Below are 23,826 nucleotides of genomic sequence, written 5' to 3' on the forward strand. Positions count from 1 at the left end.
AAACCCATTATACGCCGTAAGGTTTCTGTTTACATACGTAAAACAGAGCATCCAAATCTGAACATACTGAAGAATAAACCAGCCAAGTTTGAGGCTCCCACAGCTTATATTAGTAAATTGCAAAGTATACCAAATACATTTAGACAGTATTTTGTAAAGGAGCAGTAAACACTTATAAATAAAACCCATATTAATATGGGAATTCTCTCTTAGTAGCTGCCCCTCTCTAATTTAAGATATTTGTAGCTAATTAAGGGAATATAGTATCACAGTTAAACTGGGGAAATATTGAGATAAATAATTCATGAACATCTGAAGTAAATAACTTCTAAATAGATACTTTGACTAATTTTTTTTTCGACAAATAAATGAGCAAAGCTTTGTTTTTGCAATAGTTTGATGAACTGAAATTTTCATTTCTGTAGCTGAAATAGAACTTATTTTGGACAACTGCTGGTTTAATTTCTAAAGGTTCATAACACACAACTCAGGTAACAAAACATACAGCTCTACCACTACTTATGAATGTAGAGTATCTGAATACATTTTTGCATTCAACTGTTCTCAAATCCATCCGCCAAAATTTGTCAATACCAAGAAATAGGAGAATGCTTAAATAGCAAATAAATTCATTAATTAAATCTTAGCAGGTATGCATAAAATTCACATACAAGGAAGAGATGACTGGAGAGTTAAAGTAGCTCTGCTCGGAACCCCACTCTTTCTTGCTTCTTAATGAAAGAGTAAATCTGAGGCTTTGATATCACTGCTTTGTCATGGTAATTGGGAAACTGTGAATTCAACGTGATGACTTTACTGCAGGTTGAAGAAAGGAGAGATGTTGAACTATGAGGAAAAGAATTTATTTAAACGTCAGTCTAGAGAAAAGGCCAAAGGTTAATAAAAGCTATGCATTGTACATTATGGAGTTTCTTTTAAAGCGTGATGTACTTGAAACAATTCTGTATGGAAATCTCAGTTTATGCCCATTAGGCCCATATATCTCATTGAGTTTGTTAATACATAGTAAGATAAGAATTAGAATACTCAGAAAAGGAGACTGATTATTGTTGTTAAGTGCATCAAAATTGTTTCTATTCTTGTATTTTTCACCTCCACCTACATCAAATTATGTGGTAGTGCAATTGCTTCCAATAATTATAAGAAGTGGAAAGTTGCTCTTATACAAACATGACCTTCACAGTAGATAAGGATCTATTCTGTTCAGAGAAAGGCAATACAGAAACATGGAGAAAAGTCCTCTTTTCCTGTATGTGCAGGACTTGTTTGATACTAGCTGCCTGGGCCAGCAAAGGGTTTCTCTGTCCAAAATTATTAGTGTTTATGGTTCAGTAAAAAAATTAGGCACATGGTTAAATATTTAATAGTTATGTGTTCCACCTCTAGAAAAATTTAAGTTAAACACTGTCATGTTCCAAAGTAAGAACATAATCATGATGGAAAAGAGAACTATACTGAAAATAGGACTTTCAAATTGTATTCTCTAAGGCAAAATATTTGAAACTTGTTGATTGTTATGAAGAATGGTAAAACAAACTGAAGTTCAATTTCACCTCAACTGATTCTGTATAATTTATTTTTTTTATAATAAAATCTAATGGCAGGTACATAGCTGACAGGTAATTTCAAAACCTTTATCAGTTTCCAATTACAGCTTAGAGCTCCACAATAAAAAACTTTGAAATCAACATAACAAGGAAAGTCTCTACCCCAGCAAACTCCCTATCTGAGGTTTAATTAAAATAGGATGTATGAGACAGGAAGAAAGAGGAAAGGACAAGTAGGATGGATGTTCATAAATTAGTCATAGCAGCAGCTTTAGCACTCACAAATGATGACCAGCCCATTTGCTGTATGTTTTTTTGCAGAGCTGATAAAATTCAATAGATGCTTCTAGTTTGTTCACCAATTGAAGGTGCAGAGCTAAAAATTGCACCAGGCATTAGGGGTCTCAAGCCTTCCTCTTTGGAGTGTGAGCAAAAAAGCAAGAAATCACAGAGAGTCTTGAACTACACCACCACCTGCTGTTGCAATCATTATGACTCACATAATTTATTCATACCCAAATACAGTGTGCATCTGCTATTTATTGATATTTTGGTTTATTTTTCTTATTATAGCTTCTGCTTATATTGAATCAAGTTTCCAAGTACTGTGGATAGTATATAAATATGGATTATATGTTGCTTATAGAGGCCTTTCCCTTTCACAGCATCAAGGAATGAAAAATGCATTTCCTCCCTTTCCAGCTAAGCAATATAAACATCAAAGGAAGGATTAGCATTTTAGGTCTTTGCACTCTAAATTCTTGTGTCATATGTCTTGCTGTCTCACACAGAACATTTATATTTCTATAACTATTACGTAATCAGAGCAGTCAGCCAAACATCTTCACTTTCCTCTTATTTGCATAATTAATTAAATTCCAACATTTTTGCCAAGCTCTCTACACTCATACTGAAATATGAGTGCCACTTTTCATGCTGAAATGAATTCACTACCTGGGACTCAAACTGCTGCTCTCCCTGCCAGGTGAAAGTTTACAGCACACAGTCAGGCCCTGCTCCTCTGCTACAACATCCCAGCCAATGTCATCCCAGATATTGTGGATTATGGCACATGCCAGAAACATAATCCCTGGTGCTGTGACTGCAAAACCAGAAGGGCCTTGAGGATTGTGCTGCAGCCACCTACAGGGGCCTGGCTGCCAGAAGGCAACACAAACCTTGGCTGTCATATGGCATGGACAGGGCTTGAGGCTGAGGAGGCTCAGGAGGTGCTGATTTCAAGCCAGATTCTTTTAGGAGGGCTCTTATGAAATGTCCCTGTATAATGGAGACTTCAGCAGCTTAAAGATAGCAATATAAATGATTGTCTGCCTTGGATTAATTTCTTTCAGATGAAGTAATCCAGGCTGATACGGAGATTCATGTTACTACAGGTCTTAGCTAGTGCCCTTTTTTTTTTTCTCATCTATATTTGTGTTTTAAATCTCTTTTTCTGCAGCAGGAAGCATTCTGCCAAGTCAGTAAAATGAAAGAAATTCTATGCAGAGGTCTTTTCCTCCACTGTGAAAGTGCCTACTATGTCTAAAGTTGAATGAGAGGAAACCAGCATATTAAATGTGTGGATACCTTGCTATGCAATAAGCTATTTGGTTAATAGGGAAAAATCTGGCTTCTTGAAGGAAAGCAGCACAGCTCTGCCTGTTTTCCTTTATTTGTTATTTCTAGGTTTTCAACCCACTGTATAGAAGGGTGACTTTCTGCTTGCTTTTATCACATGGGAGCAGCAACAACTCTTTGTCAGCTAGGGCTTGTCTTCACAAAGTCACTGCAAGTCAGCTGTGGGGGCAATGGCCATGCAGAAGGCAGTGGCCTTTCTCATCTTTTTGTGAAATAAGGACGCAAACCAGTACATACCAGTTGGCTGGGGAACCAAGGCCACTCCAGAGGTCACTCCACAGCACAAAAGCAGCACAGACATGTCCTCAGCTGTCAAAGTCACTGTTTTGCACTGATGGCTCTTCAAATGCAGGTCCTCATCCTGCTTACCCTTACAATTTTACCAAAATACATTCTTCCACCAGAGTTTGCATGACAATGAAATTATGCAGGTACTTACACAGTAACAGGCGTCAAAACACATGGTAAAAGAAAGTTACTTTCAAATATAATTTTACTTATTTTTGTGTTTGGTTCAACAGTTCTTGGCCTGCAAGCCTTATGATTTGCTGTAATTCCATGGTGTTCACTCATTTTTGTTTATTGGAGGACAAAATGTGTGTGAGCTTTAGCTTGAACAGGAGTTTCACCATGCCAAAGTATAAGAGTGGATAATTGGGCTACAGAAATATTCTAATACATTGAAAGTTTGGAGAAACATTTTAGGTATCTTCTGAGATTTATTTTTTTAATCAAGCAGTAATGGGTTTGTGTTCCTTTAATATTCCAACTATTACCTTGAGCTTCCCATATCTATAAGTTTTTGGAATACAAAGGCCTCTTCCACAGTGAGTCAAATATTTAAACTATTTCAAATTTCATACTGCTAGCTGAGTTTTAGCATTAGGCAGGCATTCATTTCTTTGGTTTATAGACTAGTTTCTGGTTTGCTGAAACTTTGTTCTTCAACAATCTCTTTTATCTCTTAATAAAAATAAATAATTAAATAAGATTTTAAAAAACCAAAACCTAAAGAAACAGCCCCAAAAAACAAACACTCTAACTGTGTCAGTAAAACTAGATTGAATCAATCTAGAAGCAAGGAAATCTTCAAGGAATCTTCCCCAGGAATGAAAACCAGAAAAGTTTTCAGATCTTTCTCATGCTTAAAGCAAAGTATACAGTTTTGTATTTTTCCTTTGCAACTCACTGTCAATGTCAAATGCAGTGTTGTAAGGTCATAATACATAAGGAAATGTGATTTTTCTGAGTTCCTCAAAACTTTTGGAAGCTGTGACTTCTCATCAAAGTGCAGATATCATGGAAGCAGGCACTAAATTTAGTTCTATAGGGAGGGTAAAGTAGAAGATTTTTATCAGAGTTATATGAAGCATAGACTTATGGAAAGCCCAGGAATAGTTTACATAAGGGTTTACCATTTAAAGTTTATTCTTGATACTAGGTATTTATATCATTAGTAGTGGGTATATTGGGCTCTGCCAAATTAGACTATGGCAGAATCTGTTTACAGTTTTTGTAAAACAGAACTGAGATTTGATTGCATTGTCTTTACTTTGCACTTTTTGCACATAACAAGACTACTTTTGTGTCATTTAAATTTGCTTCCCCTTTGATGTAGTAATTTCCTCTCTGGTGTAATGGCTTTTAAGTTCTTTGCTTGTGACAAGAAAAAGGCCATCCTGTCTTCAAATGTGAGTTTCTTTTAATCTACAGTACATTTCACTTAACTTTATTAATTTACTTTTCAGTGTTGCAGCAACTGAGATTACACAATCTCATACCTGCTCTTACCACAAAAATTGCCAACAGTTGCTGGTTGATAATTTCAAAGGTACACACACTCATAACCAGACATGTTCATACTCACTGGTTTTGGATAGAAAATACTCCATTTTCAATTACTGGGATATCTGGAGTAATCATTCTCTGAAGAAATTGCTCTCTTGATTTATCCAGATATATATATGGGTGGAAAGATAATTTAAAATTAGTTAAGGAAATTCTTTTCTGCCTACTAAGTCTCAGCAGAATGAGGGGTTTTTCTCTCTTTCAGGTTATTTGCCCCTGTCCCTGCAGGTTCTGACAGTGTTGTTAACACCACCACATTTCACCAATCATATGAGACACAATTCCAAGAGTTGCTGGAGAGACATGAGGGCAAGAAGAGTGCTAGATTATGGAGGGGAAAATGAAGACACAGCAGGCTACGAGGAGGCAAACACTGGAAAGAGATATAGCAGATGGAGCAGGAAAAACAACCACGTAGGATACAAGGGAATCCCATTTGACTATTTGAAACATCACACACATTGCAAGTACACAATTTACTAGGACAGTCTTTGTGTTCCCTGTACTATTGCAGTATTTTCCTACACCCCAGGTATCAGCCTGGTTTTATGACCTATCTGCCTTTCTCATTTTGCCCTTAACATCCGGCCTTCAAGATGCGTGACACAAAATATTTGGCCACAGACCAAAAAGCAGTGACACGCCTGTCCCGGTTTTTATGTCCGTACGTGGCAATTTACAGATTAATGGAGTTAGTGCTAAAGCCTGGTTTAAAGCCCGTTCCTCCTCACCCGGGGCGAGCCGTGGTTACAAGATAAAGCCCGGAGAAGGCAGCTGGCCTCGGCGGTGCTGCCCGGACCCCGCGGGGGCAGCGGGACCCGGCACCGGGACAGCGGCACCGCTGCCGCCGCGGCCGCCGCCGCTAGAGGGGACTCGGGACCTGCTTTCCCGAGGAAAAACGGGAACCGGCCGCGGCTTCTAGGGAGCCCGGGCTGCGTTTTGGCTCCGCGGGAAGAGGGAAGCGGCTGGGAGCGGGTTACAGAGCGGGCAGGCGGTTTGCACGCTGCTTTGGGACGCGGAGGAGCTGGGTGGGTAAGGCTTAGATTGCCAAAGAAACTTTAATGCGCTTCCTCGCTCCCAAAGCAACTTTGTGTTAGAGACTCCCTGTTATGAAACATGGAAGGCTTTCATAAATCAGCGTCATGGCAAATAGGTTTTAAGCTTCTTACAGATCCCGTGCCAGCAAGACTGTGTGCCATGCCACTCGGGCGCCCACCTTCCTGTCGCCTTTCCACCCACGATTTTTAAAGTGAGATGGAAGCTTTGGCTGGCAATAACACATTGGAAAAGGGAATGAGAAGGACAGATAACAGGCGGAAACCTTCAAGTGATGCTTTCTCGGCTCTTCTTTCCCACTTGCACATTAAGACACAGGGCTGCGAACCCAGCTGGTCGGGCAGACCCTCCATGGATGCTGCAGCCGCCCCCGGGGTGCCCCAGAGCCCCCGGGCCAGGAGCGCTGCGGGGGGAGGTGGGAGGGGGAACCCAAACTGTGGCCAGGCCGGGGCCCCGCGCTCGCTGTGCACCTGGCGGGGCAAAACTCCCTGTTGGTGTCGGCCTGTTTTATGGGGTTTTTTACTAAGAAAAAGGGATGTCAGAAGGGAGAAAAAAAAATGAAGAGGAAAAAAGGCGAAGGTGGGCGCTTGCCTGGAGGGAGGGAGAGCCCCGCGGGAACGGAGGGAAGCCCGCGGGGTCAGGAGGCGGACAAAGGGCTGTGAGGGCGAGGGGCGCAGCCCTGCCCCAGCCGTAGCAGCAGCGGGGTCGGCGGCGGGCGGGGGTCGACGGAGCGCAGCCCAGCGCGGAGCCCACGCTGCGGTACCGGGGAGGGAGCACCGGCCGAGGCGCTCAACAGGCGCTGCCGCCCCGCCGGGACGGGCCCGGCCCACGGCGGGAGCCGCGCTCGCTGCCAGCCCCGTGCCAGGCGGCGGCGGCGGGGAAGGGGCTTGGCCGCCGCTCGGCGGGGCTGCCGCGCCGCCGGGGCTCGCCCGAGCGGGACCCACCCTGCCCGCTCAGCCGGGGCCGGCAGCCCGGTCGGCAGCGCCGCCGCTTCCTTTGTGTGCGTGAGGGGAGCTGCGGCGGGTCCCCCCGGCGGGCTGTCAGCGCTGCCCGCGAGGAGGCGGGGAAGGGAAGGGAAGGGAAGGGAGGAGGCGAGGGAAGGCGCTGGCAGGGCGGCTCTCGCGTCCCCGTCACAAGGTAAGCCCTGCTCCCCAGGGCGGAGAGAGGCGCTGGAAGCGCCGCGGGGCCCTTCGCCTGACCTGCCGAGCGGCTTCGCCCAGCCCCGGAGAGCGGCCGGCAGGGCTCGGCGGGTCGCCGCCGCCTCCTGCTCCCCGGCGGCGCGGGGAGCCGAGCGCGGGCTGCGGCGGCGGCTCGGCGCGGCACGGCTCCGGCACTTTGCGATGGGCTGGCGGCAGCGGCGGCCGGACAGCAGCGGGGGCCGACGCGGGGCTCGCAGCTAAGGGGCGAGGAGGAGGGACCATGGCCGCATCCAGTAACTCCAGTTTGTCCGGCTCGTCGGTTTCCTCCGGTAAGTTTATCCAGCGAGCGCCGCATTTCTCCCCTCCCTCCATTTTAGCAGGGAGCTACCTGTCTGCAGAGCGCCTCGCCGTCCCGCTCGCCCCGGCCGCGCCGCAGGCGCTCCCCGAGCCCCGCCGGGCGCTCTCCGGGGCGGCGCTGCCCCTGCCCGGGGTCGGCTGTCCCTCAGGCGACACCGAAGGGGGAAGCCGGGACGGGGGAAGCGCGGCGGGGCCCGGTTCGCCTCCCCGCCGCCCTGCCGTGCCTTTGTGTGGGGCGAGCGAGAGGGGAGCCCCGCGCCCGGCTGCCTCGCCGGGGGAGCAGCATCCCTCTGGCTCGGGAAGGGGCGCGCCCGCGGCCGGCGCGGTGCCGGGAGCTGCCGGGAGCCGCGGGGCTCGGGGTGAGGAGGGCAAACAGGGACCAGCGCGCATCCTCTGCCGTGGTCCCCGCGGCACAGGACCGGCCCCGTGTCGCGACCCGGCGCGTCGTGGGGCTCTGGGGCGGGCGGGGGTTGCCAGGCGTGCCGCTCGGTGGGTGTTGTGGCACACCTCGCGTTTTCAGTGCTCCTGCAGGACTGGGAACAATTAAATTCCCGATCCAGATTAAAAATGCTCCAGGTGACGGAGTGCCCCAGGGTTTCGGCCGCGGGTGTGAGGCGCTTGTGGTGCTCTGGGTTTTGGGGATGCGGTGGGAGGCGGCGCGGTGCGGCGCTCACCATGGGGGGCTGGCTGCGCTGCAGACCCGCAGGAGGGCAGAAAAGTTACGGTGCGTTTTAAACCCGGGCAGCCTGAAATTGAAAGCAGTAATACAAGAGTGCCACTGCCTGCTGCTTAGCTCACGAGCAGTTACTGTAATATTTAAGTTATGAGAAATTGGCTGAGAGTAACATCCTGGCATTTCAGTGGGCTGAACGAGTAAATAGAAGCATGAACAACTTAAGGGTTCAAGGGACTTGTGACTCAGTGTTTTATTTGAGGTGCCAGACAGATTTTTAAGAGCATTTCTTAAACATAGCAATATGTGCTGTGAACAGCAGACAAGCTCCTCTGACTATCAATACAACTCTAGCAAAATATAAATAAATGTAAAGGCCAATAAGCAACTACATTTTTTAAAAAGACAATATATGTAACTTACACAGCATATTCTATGCCACTGTTCCAGAGTTCAACACTTACAAACAGATCCGAAGAAGGAACTAGGCCCTAAAAACATTTTTTAAAATAGTTTTAACAAAAAAAACACAAACATTGCAAGCCCTTATTGCCTTGACTCAAAAGCACCTGAATGAAGTAGGCATGAGAAATTCTGCCTTGTGTTCACATTCACAATGCAAGACTTGCAAGACCAAAATGGAAATAAGCAAGAATACAGCCAACTTTATGACTTATTAGTGGAGGTACTCATCTGGGCAATGCGGTTTTATTTTATGCATCATTTGTATATTTTTGCATCTAAGTTATGTGATAAAACCAGAAACAACTTTAAAGGCCCAGACTGGAACCTGTGACTCTCTTCCTTGATGCTTTAACCATTAGGCTGCTGAAGTATGTCCCCAGCTTGGAGAAACTGTGTAGCTCCCTTGCTCCATGAATCTCATGGTATTTCTTGCATATAGCTTCAGTGTCTGTAGAAGGATACTGAATGCATCCCTCTGAATCCCCTCTGGCTTTACTAACTCTGGGCTTCTTGTGGATCCTTCTTGTGGCTTGAGAGATGTGCATCCCCTGCAGAGTTGGCTCAATTGCTGAAATGCAGGGAACAGTGGGAGTTCAGGTACATCCTTGGTGTGAGCAGTTGATGTCATCCAACTCCAGGTGGCCTCCTGCTCATCAGTTAAATCTAGTGCCAAAAATAACATCCAGCCAAGGAACTGAGATCTAGGCTTTAGCTGTACATCATCAAAAGATGCACATCAGGAGCTGACACATGACAGTACCCTGGCTTTGTATGAAGCCCTTAGCTATGGCCTACAACGGTTTGTGGTTTGTCTTTTGTTTTGTGTTTTTGCAAGCGTGAGCACAGCTGAGCCTTGGCCCATGCCTGGGGCTCTTAGGTGCCACAGTTGTACAACTAATAAATACTGTCAAGTATTTATTTTATAAAGCAACTGAGTGACCTTGACTTTCATGACTTATGACCTTGGAATGGTTTTTGGTTTTGTTCCAGTTTATTCAATCTATATTTCTTCTATGCATATACTAACCAGCAGTTAAATTTGCTGCAGCATGATAAAATTGCCAATATTAGCAGACACGCCATATCTGACTATGTGCAGCTGTATTCTGGGTGTCTGTGGTTTAAGTTCTCAGAACTCAGCAAGTCTTACAGCATTTTGTTTACATGGTCTAAACAAACAGTCTTGCCTTAAAATGCAGTTTGGTAGAGTTTATATGTATGCTTAGCATGCCAATATGAAGATTTCCAAACTGTATAATTATTTCTATTCCACAGAAGAGGGGAGGTTATACTACATTCTACTAACACAAAAAGGAAGTGAATTTTGAGGTTGATAGCAGAAAACCATGCTGCAGAACTCAGGTCTACCCCTTCTTACTAGTGCTGCCAAAGCTCGAGAATGTGTTACTACAAGTGACCAGTTGTGATGTAGCATTTCTGCTTCAGTTCCTGCCAATTCATGTCAATGAGAAAGTTAAACAGTTCAAATACAGAACTGCCCAAGAACTTTATGGTGTAGATACTCTGCTTGCTCACTTATATTTCTGTAAATGTACAAGTGGGATTTATAGTCTTCACTTGATCTTGTGTCTGCATTAAAGTTGAGACTCAGGTTATGTTCTGGAGTGGTTATTTATAAGCACTACCTGCCCAGTGTCATGGCAGGGTGGTGAGCTGTATCTGTTGTACAGATGAGGAGCTAGCATGCGTGGAGGGCTATGACTTCAACTATCCACTGGTGGTAAAGCAAATATTCATACTTAGGAGGCTGCTGTTGCTTTGATTTCACAGCTGGAGGACCAGTCCCTCCTTCAGAGCTTGTGTCTGTGGTCTGTGTGCTCATCTCAAGAGCCACTGTGAGGCTGCTAATTATAGGTTCAATAATATTAGGTTCTTGTTACAGGCCCCATCTGACAGAAGCCTCTGAAGGACTTTTTTCAGTAAGCTGGCACTCACTGGTAATAAAATCTACAGGAGAGCCATGGGTATTTGTATTGTATTTATATATCATTTCTTCAAGCTCCCTGCTTTTGGTAGCAGAACTTAAGCTGCCCTGACTACCAGCTGTTGTGTTTGAGGTGGCTGGGGGAGAAAGAAGGGTAATATTCTGGGGGAAGAAGGGGGCATGATAAGCGATTACATTGAGTATTCTTTTTTGGACCTTAGATAAATCTGCACATGGTATAAAAAGCTGATATTATAATTACTTCCACTGGGAATTCCACTTTACTTTTCTGTAATCTCTTCTTTAACACATACCCAGGTGATCTATTAGCTGTATTCACTGCAAACCCCTAAATTTTGCTCTTCTCCCAAGATGAAGTGCTGATTTAACTGCAAGCAGCAACTTTTCTCTCTCTCCTGTCCTCTAAAGAAAACTGTGCATGTTTTTATGCTTTCCTTCATGCTGCAGTGTCCTTAAAATAGACATTCCCTTGCCAGTGCCCATCTTAGTCTTGACCCTTATTCTCACTCATTATAATCTTTCTTTTTAAAAGCTTCTTTGCTGTTGCTGAAACTTCTCAGCTTTTTCCTGGCAAACAATCCCACTTGGTCACTAGCTGCCTCCAGTTTCCTCCACCCGGTAGCCAAATACTGATTATAAAGAACTGATGAACTTGAGACTTGACTTTCTGGAATGTAAATAGAAGCTTGAGTGAAGAGACCTTTGTGGCTGTGCCTGCTTTGCTTCTCAAAGAAGCAAGAAATGCAGCATGTTTCCCATCTAGGCCCAGCGCAGGGGTATTCCTAGGCAGTGTTTCCCACCTAGGCTCAGTGCAGTAGTATTTCTGGGCACTGGACTTCTTCATGCAGTTATGCCATCCAGAGTTAGTACAATGTGGCCATAAATGCCAGCTGGCTTTTAAATCTGCCATTCTGCTTGAGGGGTTTTGTGCCAGATACCCTTCCTGTGGCAGGTGGATAGGTTGGATAGCTTGGGCTGTCTGTCAGGGAAGGGTCCACACGGAAGGTAAATGCAAATACGAGCCTCATAAATGATAAGGTGTAACCAGGCTGCCTCCAACAGCAGGACCCAGAGTGTGCCAAAACCTTTGCATGAGCCTGAGCCTGTGCTGTGAGAGTGGCAACACTGCAGGAATTCAGGTGAGAACCCAAGGCAAATATGTAAATGTACGTGCCAGTGTACCCAGTATTTTGTTTCTTCTTTGAGCTCCAAAGACAGGTTTGCAGGTGTTGGGCTGAAGGGATAGCTCAGCACCTTTCTGCTTCCCATCTGGATTGGTGCTTCTTCTGTTGCTTTTTTGCATTTTGAGTAGTACCTGTCAGTACAGCAGTTAAAACACAAAGGCAAGCTTTCTGCTACAGGCTGAGAAGGGCTAGTGTGTTTTGTCAGGGCATTTTTACTTTTCAGCTGGGTCCACTGCTCTGATGAAAGATAGCTGCTTCTCCCCCCAGTCCCCTCTTTTTGCAAACTCAAATACTGTATTGAAGACTGTTACAAAGTAAAGTCACCGATTATTGATAGTATTTTTTTTAATTGAAAACTAAACATTTTTCTGTCCCCAAGCTCAGAGGAAAAGGCCTTTAAGTATCATTTGAGAACTGATCCTTATTAATTAATAATTAATTTTATGGTTCATAAACTAATACTTGCAATAAATTGAAAGGCAGCAAATTGTTACGTTTTTTAAAATAAATGAGCATGAGTTGTTTAAAGAAAACATAGTTCTCAACTGTTGGCTTTTACACACCCTCTACTTTTTAAGAAGGATTAAAAAATGCTTATCAAGGGAAGAAAAATCTTTGATGGTTCTAGTGACTTAACAAGGTCAAAATAAAATATTAAAGGCTCATGACTCTCTGGGGGTCAAGAAGGTGCTATGATGTGAAATAGGCAGATATATTATAAAAATGAAAGTCAACATGGACCGATTTTAATTAAGATGCAAGCAAGTGGGAAGAAATGAAATTACTATTGTACAGAGATTCAGAGAGATTCTAATTGGGAAAAATATTAGTAAATGAAAATAGATGTTTATTCTTAATGATTTAATAGAAATAGTGTTGTGAAAGTGGCACATGAAAGCTATTGAAATCATGCTGTCATTATGCTGATAAGGTACTGCTTTTGATTCTTAAAAGGGCAATAATTTATTTTTTTTTTATTTCTGTTCCTCATGCCAAGCTTCTGCTGGCCAGGGTGTTCTTGCTCTAAATTAAAGCTGAAGTCTTTTGTATCTGATGATTACAAAGAACTCACCATACTTATTAAAAATAATAAAAATTCAAAAGGGAAAAAATGCCATAGTACTCCATTCTGATGTAGTGATTGATTCAACAGTTAGTTACCAACCATGTAGCTGTGATTATTGAGAATAAAATGGCCTGAAAACTGGTACAATGCATGTCTGCTTCACAATTCAGCTTATAAACACTCATGCTCTGTAAAGCAAAAGTCTTGTTCTTCTCAGGGATCTGCCTGTCTCACAGACATATGCAGAGGATCAGGTGAACAGCCTTTCATGCTGTCATGCTGATGACCTTTTTGGACATCCGTTCCATTGGAGTTCTTGCCTCCTGTCTGATGGTTCTAGGGAAGCTTGCCTTTGCCAAATGCTGAGTGACTGTAGGCAGGAATATTTTTACATTGGGGAATGTCACAATGAGATCTCTTGTATCCCTATGTCCATAATGTTTTACATGTCTGAAATCATAATGATTTGCCTACTGTGGTACATAGGCAAGTCTTAAACCTGGGGTTTTAGATAAAAAAACCCAACCCTTTTTTCAAAGTTGATTTGTTTATATACATACCTTTAGCTAAAGGGCAGCACTGGCTGGATTGGCCTCACTTACAGCATTGAATGCTGGCAGAAGCTGTTCCCATGCTGAGGAGCCAGTCTGTTGTCACTCGTTCTTCTCTTCTCCCAAAGGAAGAGATACTGAGGAGATTAAATATTTGGAGAACTCTGTGTTAGGGAATGGCACATTTATATTGCACCAAAAAGCTTTTGTTGCAGGGAAATGTAGCAGGATTTATACAGGAAGCTATAAATCTGAAATTCTATAAATATCATATTTTTTACAGGCGTAGTCAAAGTTTGTCCAAGAATTATACAGTATCTAGTGCAAACATATAGTTTTAACTGCTGTGAATAATGATCCATTCTTGCTGTCTTTTTCTGACCTTTGATTATGAGAATGTAAATTTGAATGTTGCATTTGGAGGTGGTTATTACCAACTATGAATCATGCAGAATTCAGCAATAATTGTTTCATCACCCTGTTTTACTCAGCAATAGTCTAAATCCTAGGGCTGGAGGGTTAGTGTATCCCTGCAGAAGGGAACTGATGTTGCAATAGTGCTCTCATAACATTAACACACTTCAAAGTTTGCCAGTGAAACTTGACAGTGCAGGCTGATGTACTTGGTAAGGTAAGGAGAGGTTAAAGGGTTTTTAAAATTCAGAAGAATACACAAGTATCACATGCCTTGCTTCTGGTGTTATTGATCAAGGTCATCACAAAAGAATCAGTTCAGTAAATACGATATCTGTTCTGAGGATATCTTTGTCAGGCAGTCCAATTCCACGGAGACAAGGTGTTTCCAGTGTGGTGCTATTACTGACAGTGTAGAAAGTACTAGATGGGGACTGTCTTATCATCGCTAAATCACGTGTCACCTGCTGTGACCTGTGTGTCAAGTCACATTTCTCTGTTTCTTCTCACAAGCTTGTCACGTAGCTATCCCTCTCCTTCCTTTTCTTCTTCTTGTTGGCTGCTTAAACATCACTTGTATCTTTTAGATGAAGTAGCTTTTAGGTGTCTTTGTGGTGTTACACTTTTTATTTCATCATGGAACAAAAATGGATGTTAGGAGAGATGGAAATCTCAGTCTGTAAATGCGGCTCAGTTGTTGAGCAGATGTTTAATTGCTAAAAATTTGTCTTATCTTGACAGATCAATTGGTTCAATGTTTGGCTTCATGTCTGGCAAGGAAGAAAAATGGCAAGTACACATCATGTAAAGGTATATTGGGCACAGCCATTGCAAAGGCAGACACAAGTTCCCTGGAGAAGTTCTTCTCCAGCAGTGTGCTGTGTGCCAGAGGATGTGTGCTGTGGTCAAAAGCAAAAGAAGCCTAAGAGCTCTTTCAGCCTTAAGTTTGCCATAAGAAGTCATGGATATTTGCTGTCATATTTTTCTGCTGTCTGAAGCTGCATTGATTACACCTTAATTCCCCAATAAACTAAATCAGATTGTCCCAAAGAAAGGAGGAAAGGATGGGGGGATCATGACAGACCCAGACTCTCAATTTTGTGAGAGACACATAAAATTCTCAATTTTCAGCTTCTCCAAGGCATTGATATGGTTGCTGTTGTGTGGCTGAACCCTACCTTTCTGTGCATGTAGCACCTGTAATATTTTGGCACATTCCACAGTGCTGTGGCTGCACAGGCAGTGCCAGCCCTTGTGTGTCCCATTTTTAAGCAGTTACAGTGTGTGTAAGCATGTATAACTTAATAGCAAACCATATCCTCTCCTGGTGTTGAGGACTAGGCACTGCCTAGAGCAGACACATAACTGTGGGCCTCTTTGGCATGGAAAATTACATTCTGGTGGCTGACCTGGGCTGTTAGCACGTTTAGATAACTTTGCAGGAGAAAGATCCATCTACTGCTGTTAAGCACAATGATAGCAGCCCTGCCTGAAGTCCCTGAGCTGTATTTGAGCTGGGAAGCTGGTGAAATATGTACGCTATAAAGCTGCTGTATTCTTTAACACTTCCTTATGTATCTGCTGATAGCCACTGTGGGAGATAATCTACTGATCTGACCTGTCACTGCCGTTCTTATCTGTCGGGCTGGTGGAGTTACTGCTGCTGAGTCAGCCCACCTTCACTTCTAGTCCTGAGTTCTAAAGCCAAGGGCTCCTAAAAGAGAGGAAAAATTGGGGGCAAGTTTAAAATACGGAATGCTGACGTTATGCTTTGCAGGTTAAAAACAAAACCAAAACCTGCACCTGTGTTACGAGGAGACCTGATAGGAAAATCTTACTAATCATGTGCTGTGCTGAAAAGTATATAAATTTGTCTCAAGCTCCATTTCTTCTTTTGATTGAAAGGCTTTTTCCCTCTTCTCCTTTGCCTTGTGAATACATGAACCAGCTGGATTTATGATCCAGCTACAGCTGGATCACATTTCATTCTTACCAATTCCAAAATTAAGGCTAGCAATTAATGAACTTTCAACAGCTAGAACAGAAATTTTCATATACGGTTCCTCAAAGCTCCAAGATTTAGGGCTTAAGCAAAAAAAACTGAATGCTGCAATCAAATTTTTGAAAATCACAGAAGTGTAATAAAGCTAAACAAATTATTTGTAGAAGATTTGGTATGTTGATGAAAAACCCTTTATGAAGACAAGTCTTGACCCTTCAAGCTGCTTGGTCCCTTCTGTTCCCACTTCACTGAGTTAGTAAATCAGCAGCTACTGGATGGGATAGCTGCTTTTCTGAGTATTTTTATTCAGTTGCCATTAAAATAGCATCTGCTGTTAGGATGGGACAAATTATTATAGGCTATGTGGTATAACTCCCCTCATCCAGGTACATAACTTATTTAATATTAAATTGTTTTATTTTATATATGTATGTGTATATATATATATATATATATATATATATATAATGATGGATTTCCAAAGATTATGTACAAGACTCAAATTATAAGTAATTTTTATAAATACCTGCTTCTTAAGGGAGCATACTCTCCATAACTCCTGACCCTCTGCCAGGCAGACCAGGATGATGGACAGCTTGTAGTGTCATGATGTGATAGCTCTCTATTTGTTTTATTTTGCAACCTGAGGCATGTGGTTAGAATGTTTCATGTTGACAAATGTATTTACTGAAAGTATATTGAACCCTTTGATGTCTTAACAAAAAATTGATTGACAAATTTCAATTCTAAGATTCCTCATGCTCCTTCATCTCTACTGTATTGGTGTATGTTGGAAATTTTGCTCAAGTTTAGAGATAACTATAAATAATGAAATAGAGCTGACTGTCATGGGTGAAATTTAAGGCTGGAAGATATATTAAGCCATGGAAATAGCGATTGTCAGGCGTGCTTTTTTCTCCTGTTCCATTATGACACTAAAACCAGCATTAAATCAGTAAACCATTGAAAAATAAAGTTAGCTGGAGGATGGAGGTAAGAGATGTTATACTGGTGAGTATTCACAAAGTTATGTAGACAAAAAAAAATTAGATGTTTTAAATTTGATTATACAGAAAGAAAAATCAGGATCCTGAACTCTCTTTACAAAACAGGTTGCTGTATCAGTCCAGATTATTTACCAGGGTGGTAATGTATGGGTTTTTCATGTAGAATTGCTGGTCATTTTGGTAGTGGATGAGTACACTAAGCATGGGAGAGAGAAAGCCTCATAGAAAATATTGAATGCTGGGTTCAGGCCTTGCCTGGTGTTTCTGAATGAGTGCATGAACAGATGAGCTGTAAGACATAGCATCAGTCCCTGGCCACTAAAACTTAGGTTGCAGCCCCTTTTCCTCCAGCTGAACCAACAGGTGACTGTCAAAGTGAAGAACTATCCTGTGCTGTGGCGGCATTTTAGGTACATATGTGATACAATAGCATTTCTATGGTACAAAGTTTCAGGGTTTTATGGAGCTCTCCAAGAGCTGCATTTCCATCCACAGGGTGCCTGGAGTGACCATCTGGTGGCTTTCCCTATAGCAGTTTGGATGATTTCTCCTGCAATTTGAAGAAGTATTGTGAATACATGAGGTTTTCTGGGCATGCTGTTGGGAAGCATGGCTGGCGAGCACTTTTGCACAGTGCTAAACAGTTGTTTTATTTCCTTTCAGAGTTGATGGATTAGTTCCTTCAGTAAGCTCCAAGAAAGAAAAACCATGAAACTCTCCTCCCAAATCCATTAAATTGCCTTATACCGTTGATTTTAAAAATAAATCTGAAGAAATGAAGTAGGAGTGCAAAACCAGAGTTAAGTGTATTATTTTTAATGATTAATGTAACAGTAAATCTTTAAGCACTGCCAACTTGAGAAATCAACACATAGTGTGTGATTTCCTCTAGCACTACAAAATATCGCAAATGCATACAGGTTATATATATGGGCTTGTTTGCACATGAAAGCTATTTTCAAAAATGATTGTAAAAGCTATACTGAAAAAAAATATTTTCAGACATGGAAATATTATGGAATAGTTATTCTGGAACAGCTATTCCTGAACATTGTTATGTTATGTTATAGAAATGTAGATCATTGACTTAAAAGGTGTAGAAATGCAGCATTAATTATACTCATTTGTTGAGTAACACTCAGCTTCTCATCTTTCATTTTCCTTTCTGCTGGATATATTCTTGGAAGCTCTCTACTCCCTTTTTTCAGAGACAGAATGCATTCCTGGCATCAGAAATTTAAAACTGAACCTACCATTTTCAAGGGTTTTTTCCTCCTGTTATTTAGTTTTGTGTTGTTTAGCCCAAGAGCTGATCACATGATGGTTTAACTATTAAAGGATGAAACAGAGATAAAGATGATTAATTTCAGAGTAAAAGCTTGCTAAACAAAACAAGTCATTATTAGTTAGAAGTGTTCATAGGCATGTGAGAGGTGCAGGCAGGGCTGGAGGTCTACTTTGCTGAATGTTGTTGAACAGGATATTGTAATTACTACTGTATAATTTATGCTGACAATACACTTATATAGAAATCAGGTGAAAACGCCTCAGAGAAGTTGGTAACTGTATAAATATAGAATAAATGCCTGTTGGGAGAAGAGAAATCTTGCAATTTGAAAAATGCTAGGAGCATGAGGGTAGTGTGTGTAAACTACAGTCAAAATGCTGAAGAACTGGCACACTTTTGCTAATGCCATGTATCAAAATGTGTGTGTGTATGTTTATAAAGCTAAATGGAATGAGAATGTTCAGGAAAATAGCAGAAATTTGCTCCCTGCCCCCCATGAGCCATTTCTCCTTTAATTCTGTTAACTGAGAAGAAGGAGGCACATTTTCTCTAAAGAGTCACTGCAGAGAACTTTGGCTTGTGGAAAACCTTTTTTGTCTTGTGTTTGTTTTAGATCTCTTGATCTCTTTTGGTTTGATGAGTGTGTGTCATCACTTGGTGTTACAATTGCTTCCTCTAGCTCACATGTGACAGTAATAAATACATTCACTGAAAAGTGTAATTTAAAATTTATATTATTCACAGTTATTGGCAAGTACTGTAGCCAAAGTGATGAAAATGAGGGAGAGTCTGGCTCAGGTTGATTTTTTGAAAAAGAATTTATTTGACTTATCAATATGCATAATAAGCTTATGAAAATAGACTTTTCAAAAATTAAGTAAGAAAAAATTCAATATAAAGTGATTGTAAGTGTAATTGAGTAGTGTAATTTACTTTCACTTTACAGGAAAAGGCTTTCAGCTCCACCTCTTAAGCAGCTTTAGAAAATGGCACACTGACTCCTGGCAGTAGTGTATTGATTGAAAGTGTCCAAAGCATCTAGAAAGCATAAGTGTACATAAATTTGTCTGAAAGGAATGTGTTTTGTAAAAGAAAACTCCATCACTGTCTAGGGTTTGTAAGAAGTATCTTAACTTCAAAAGTACCGGAAATACTATAATATATAATTAAAAGCTTGGTAACAGCAGGATTTCTTTTAAAACTCTTTTTTTCATCACCCTGTAAATACTTAACTAATCTTCACAGCACCTGTTTCACAACTGGGAAGAAATTAGGCAGAAAAATGGAACTACTCAGCTACTATCATGAATAAAATTAAAGTTTAAATAGAAAAAAAATAGAAGATTCATCAGGAAACATTGTTTGTTCATCAGCAAATGCATTGCAGTCCCTCCTCAGACTTCATTGGGATATAAAGGATATATTTTTTCCCCCATTCATATCATCTACCTTATTTTGGTGTTGTGTAATAATGCGTCCTAATTTGTCTTATACGTTTTTGGTTCTTTTTATTAAATCTGTTTACAACATGTTTTGTGTCAGTAAAGTTTAGATAGATTTCTTTTTGTTTACTGCTCCTTTCTCACATGTACTGTCTTCCCCCAGATGTAAAGCTTTTCTGTGCTTAGGCTTGGGGTTAGGTAGACTTATGCTTAAACCAGTTAAGTAACTGCAGGAGATGTCAATCACATGAACAGTGTTATCCTGGATTTATGTTCTAACAGTTACTTATTCTGATGCTGACTTTCCACATCCTTGATGATCAGACTGTTCCAGAGTAAACATTTCAGAACAGATTTATTCACTGCTACGTACTTAGGGAAGTTGGTGCTGTTCATTTCTGGGGCTGTGGAGCACCATTTGGAATAGCAGCTGCTGAGGTAGCGATTTGGGCATGTCCCCTACCATCCCTGAAAGGAGAAACATCGTGGGCGCACAAAACCTTTCCAAAATATCAACGACATGCAAGCCTGAAAGCATTTGCATATTTTAGTTGAACAGATTTTTTCCCACCATGAATATGTTTATCTTACTTGCAGATACTGAGTCTGTTTGTGAGATGTCAAGCAGGAATGACTTCAGGACTTTTTGTATATCTAGAGCTCCCATAAGCTCAAGAGCAAGGGCATTTTCTTTCTGATTACCTGCCAGGTTGTGACAAACTTAAAGAAATATGATCTTATGGGTAAGACTTAGTAGTCAGCTCAGTTTACTGTATCCTGTGATTCATTGGAGCCTGCAGTCCATGTAATGGGAGATGCCAGCTCTCATTTGAGGGAACTCTGGGAAAGAATGAGAAACTCATCTTCAGGCCTGTACCAAATTTCTGAAATGCTGAGAAAAAAAGAGCTTTGTAGTGAGGTTATTGCTTGAAACCAAACCGAATTTTAAGCCAGCCTGTCTTCATCCCATTGCTCCAAAAACAGCCAGACCTTCACCCTTCTGTCTAGTAAACATACCAGTGTTTTAATCTGTAATCCTAAGGGGCCTGACCTTGGGGACAATCAGCTGGGTCCTTCCTTCCATCAGAGATTCTGCCTGTAAGTGTTCTGTGAGAAGTTCTAGCAGTTGACCTGGCAGAGCAGTGTTCAGTTCCTGGCAGCGAAGAGGGAATCAAACCAGATCTGCAAATAAATGTCTGAATCTGTAGTGCTACTGTGGGGTTTATATTTTCAGGGGTGTATTTCCTTTGGACAGGCTTAGTAAGAGGAATATAAAAATCAGCCTTACAGTGGTACAAGTATGAGGAGACTATCTCAAACCCTTTGCAGAACATTGTCAAAATGTCTTGCTCAATAAACAGTAAAAAATATTTTTTTATACATGTGTGAAATCTGAAGCAGCATAAAGCCCTTTATCATTATGCAACCATCAGCTCTTTTCTAGCCTGAAGAGTCAGAGGGTACTTGACCAATCCTTGTTTGGAGTGGCCTACCTGTCTGGTCATCTACATTTATTACTCTTTTCCTGTCCTCAGTTAATCTTATAAAAATGGACCAGAAATTAAAACAGTCATCATGCGATGAATGCATTTCCTATTTATTTCACTGAAGTTAGAATGAGTTCTTGGTTCCTTGATATTTGCTTTCCTTTTTAATTTGTATTTTCATGCTTTTATGAGAGTTGTGTTGACATGCCTAATATAACATCTTACCATGTGTCTGCCAGTACTGTTCTTTTCAATAGTTTCTATCAATTTGAGACTATCTGGGGTTTTTTTTTGGGCTTTGTCTTGGGGTCCTTTGTAAAATGGTCATGGTGTAAGTCATTTTGCAGTCCTTTGATTCTGAGGCAGTTTTAAAAGAGGCAGTTACTCAGAGTGCTAGTGCTGTTTCATCCATGAGTTCCTTAAGAATGCTTTCATAGTATCTTCTGATCTGTGCAAGTTGTTCTTGTTCATACATTCATTCCGTAGCCTTTTCCACTGAAATCTGGATGGATGATCTGACCAGTACCTCACAAAGAAATGTTCTGACATGTCAGCTTCTCTTGGTTCTGGGTTCTCTGTATGCAGAGCTCAAAATACTTACTTTCTGCTCTAAGTGCTGCTTTTATCCCTTGATGATCTCTTGGTCAGAATGACAGGTTTTGCATTCAGATGTGAAAAAGGGGCTGTGGTTAGTTCTTCTCACAGTCATTTTGCAAGCTGTCTTTTGACTTACTCAATTGTGGTTTAAGTTAGCTTTCGTTTTGGGTTGATTTTTAAAAATAATTTAGCCAACAATAGGTCATGAGTCTTCCTACTTCCTTCATTTGGATGTGACACCAGCTTTGTTTGCTTCTCACAGCCTCTCATACCTTGCTGTTCAGCTACACAGGCTTGCTTTACCACTTTCCCAAATCTTTCTGTGCTGTGTGGCATGTATTTGCACTCAGCCTCCAGCGTGGTATCCCTGTTTACCATATTACCTGGGAAGGTTTAATTCTCTTAGCTTCCCCATTTAGCTAGTTTCCTTTTAGCAATATTTATTGTATCCTCCAGGGTGACTTGAAAATCAGATTTTGAAGGTTTTATCAGTCCTGTCAAAATTTCCTGGTGTATGTATCAACATCAGCTACAGTTACAAACCCATTAAAAATGTCCAGACTGTAAGAACTGAGTGTGACTGTGTAAGCATGTGTGTCTGTTCATCATAGATAGGGAGCAGATAATTGTTCTTGACAAGAGGAATAATTCTAAGTGTAGACTATAGGCAGTCAAAGCTGGGTTTTGTTTGTTTTTATCAGGCTCTAAACCAGCAGAAACTGTCTCTTCAGACGTGATGCTGCCAGCTTCAGCTCCTCTGGTTGCCTCAGGGTCAGCCTAGCTGCCTTTGTACTCAGAGTCTGGGAAGGGAGATCTCAGTTTTGACCTACTGTGGTTTGGAATTTAGATGGAAATGGTTTAGCAAGACTGCTTGTACAATTAGACATACTTTTTTTGGAACCAAAGTGGAAAAACTTTATTCCAGGAAGGATCTGGAGCACTCCCCTAAAACTGCATGTCTTAGTCATATCTGACTGTCAAAAATCCAGCTGAGGAGTCAGTAAGTGTTAGTGAAGAGCCTTAATAAGTGTGGACTGATGTGGTCCAAACAAGTTTAGTAAAGTCCTGACACTTAACTGTGGTATTTTTTTTGATGAAAAAGCTTTTTAGAGTGTCAGAAGCATAGGGGTAATGGATTAGGTCTCATTAGCATAGGTGTTATGGACTGCACCATAAGACACCACTGACACTGCAGCTCAAAGGGAAGAGAAACTAAGAGGGATTCATGATTTGCAAATATTTTAAAAGAAGGTAATACATTTCAAAGATGAAACAGTGAACAGGCATTCTTCTTTAAACTAGAATGAGTCAGTTTGTTTAAATATAATGGTAGACTACAGAAACATATACATGCACTCAGAAGCTGTCACATTACCCAGCCATTAATCTTGATCTGACCTGTTCCAGGCAATAAGCACTTGCTCTGTAAACTTTCTTCTTTAAACTTCAAATGTGAGCTCTCTTTATGGTAATATAATTTTTTCCATGCTGACTTTCTGAACATTCCTCCATGCGTTTGAAATTTACAACACTGAGCTTTATCTGAAAGCAAATTTATTTTTAGACCTTGCAAGAGAATAGCTGAGCTGTGTGAGTAATGTGCAGAGACCGAGCAGCCTGGAAATATTCCTCTCTGAGAAGCACCTCTTGGCTGGCCACAGCACCTTTCAGTTTCCCCATGACACAAAGAGGTATAGGATGTGTGGTTTCAGGTTGCTTACTTGTAGTTTATTAACACTTTTTATATGATTGTAAGGGGTGGGGCTCTATGTTAGTTAAGGAAAAGCAGACACTGAAATATATTCCTGTGAATGGCTAGGGAGGTCTATTCCAGAAGCAGCAGAAATAACACCCCAGAGGCTTCCATCTGACTGGGATGATGTGTCCTCACCTCTGCCTTTCCTGAGGCATCTCCTTGGGGAGTATGTTCCTCCTGAGAGCACCTGCCATGCTGTGTGTAGCTCCCCTCCATCTCAGCCCTTGCTCCCTATTTTCCCCTTGATTATGGCAATCCTTTTCACCTTGCTCAGAGTAATCCCCAGCACTGGAGAGGATGTGTGGAGTGGGGTCACAGTGTG

At 41.8% G+C, this 23,826-nt stretch overlaps 1 protein-coding gene across 1 annotated transcript in view; it reads left to right on the forward strand.

Annotated features, from left to right (window-relative positions):
• The first annotated feature begins 7,208 nt into the window (after positions 1-7,208).
• CHN2 (chimerin 2) overlaps positions 7,209-23,826 on the forward strand; it is a 157,645-nt gene continuing 141,027 nt past the window's right edge. The window contains exon 1 of the mRNA XM_005480903.4: positions 7,209-7,578. Coding sequence (XP_005480960.1) covers positions 7,530-7,578 — 49 coding nt within the window. The 5' untranslated portion in view covers positions 7,209-7,529. The remainder of the gene's footprint in view (positions 7,579-23,826) is intronic.

The sequence above is a fragment of the Zonotrichia albicollis genome, chromosome 1 (assembly GCF_047830755.1).
Source record: "Zonotrichia albicollis isolate bZonAlb1 chromosome 1, bZonAlb1.hap1, whole genome shotgun sequence".
Taxonomy (NCBI): Eukaryota; Metazoa; Chordata; class Aves; order Passeriformes; family Passerellidae; genus Zonotrichia; species Zonotrichia albicollis.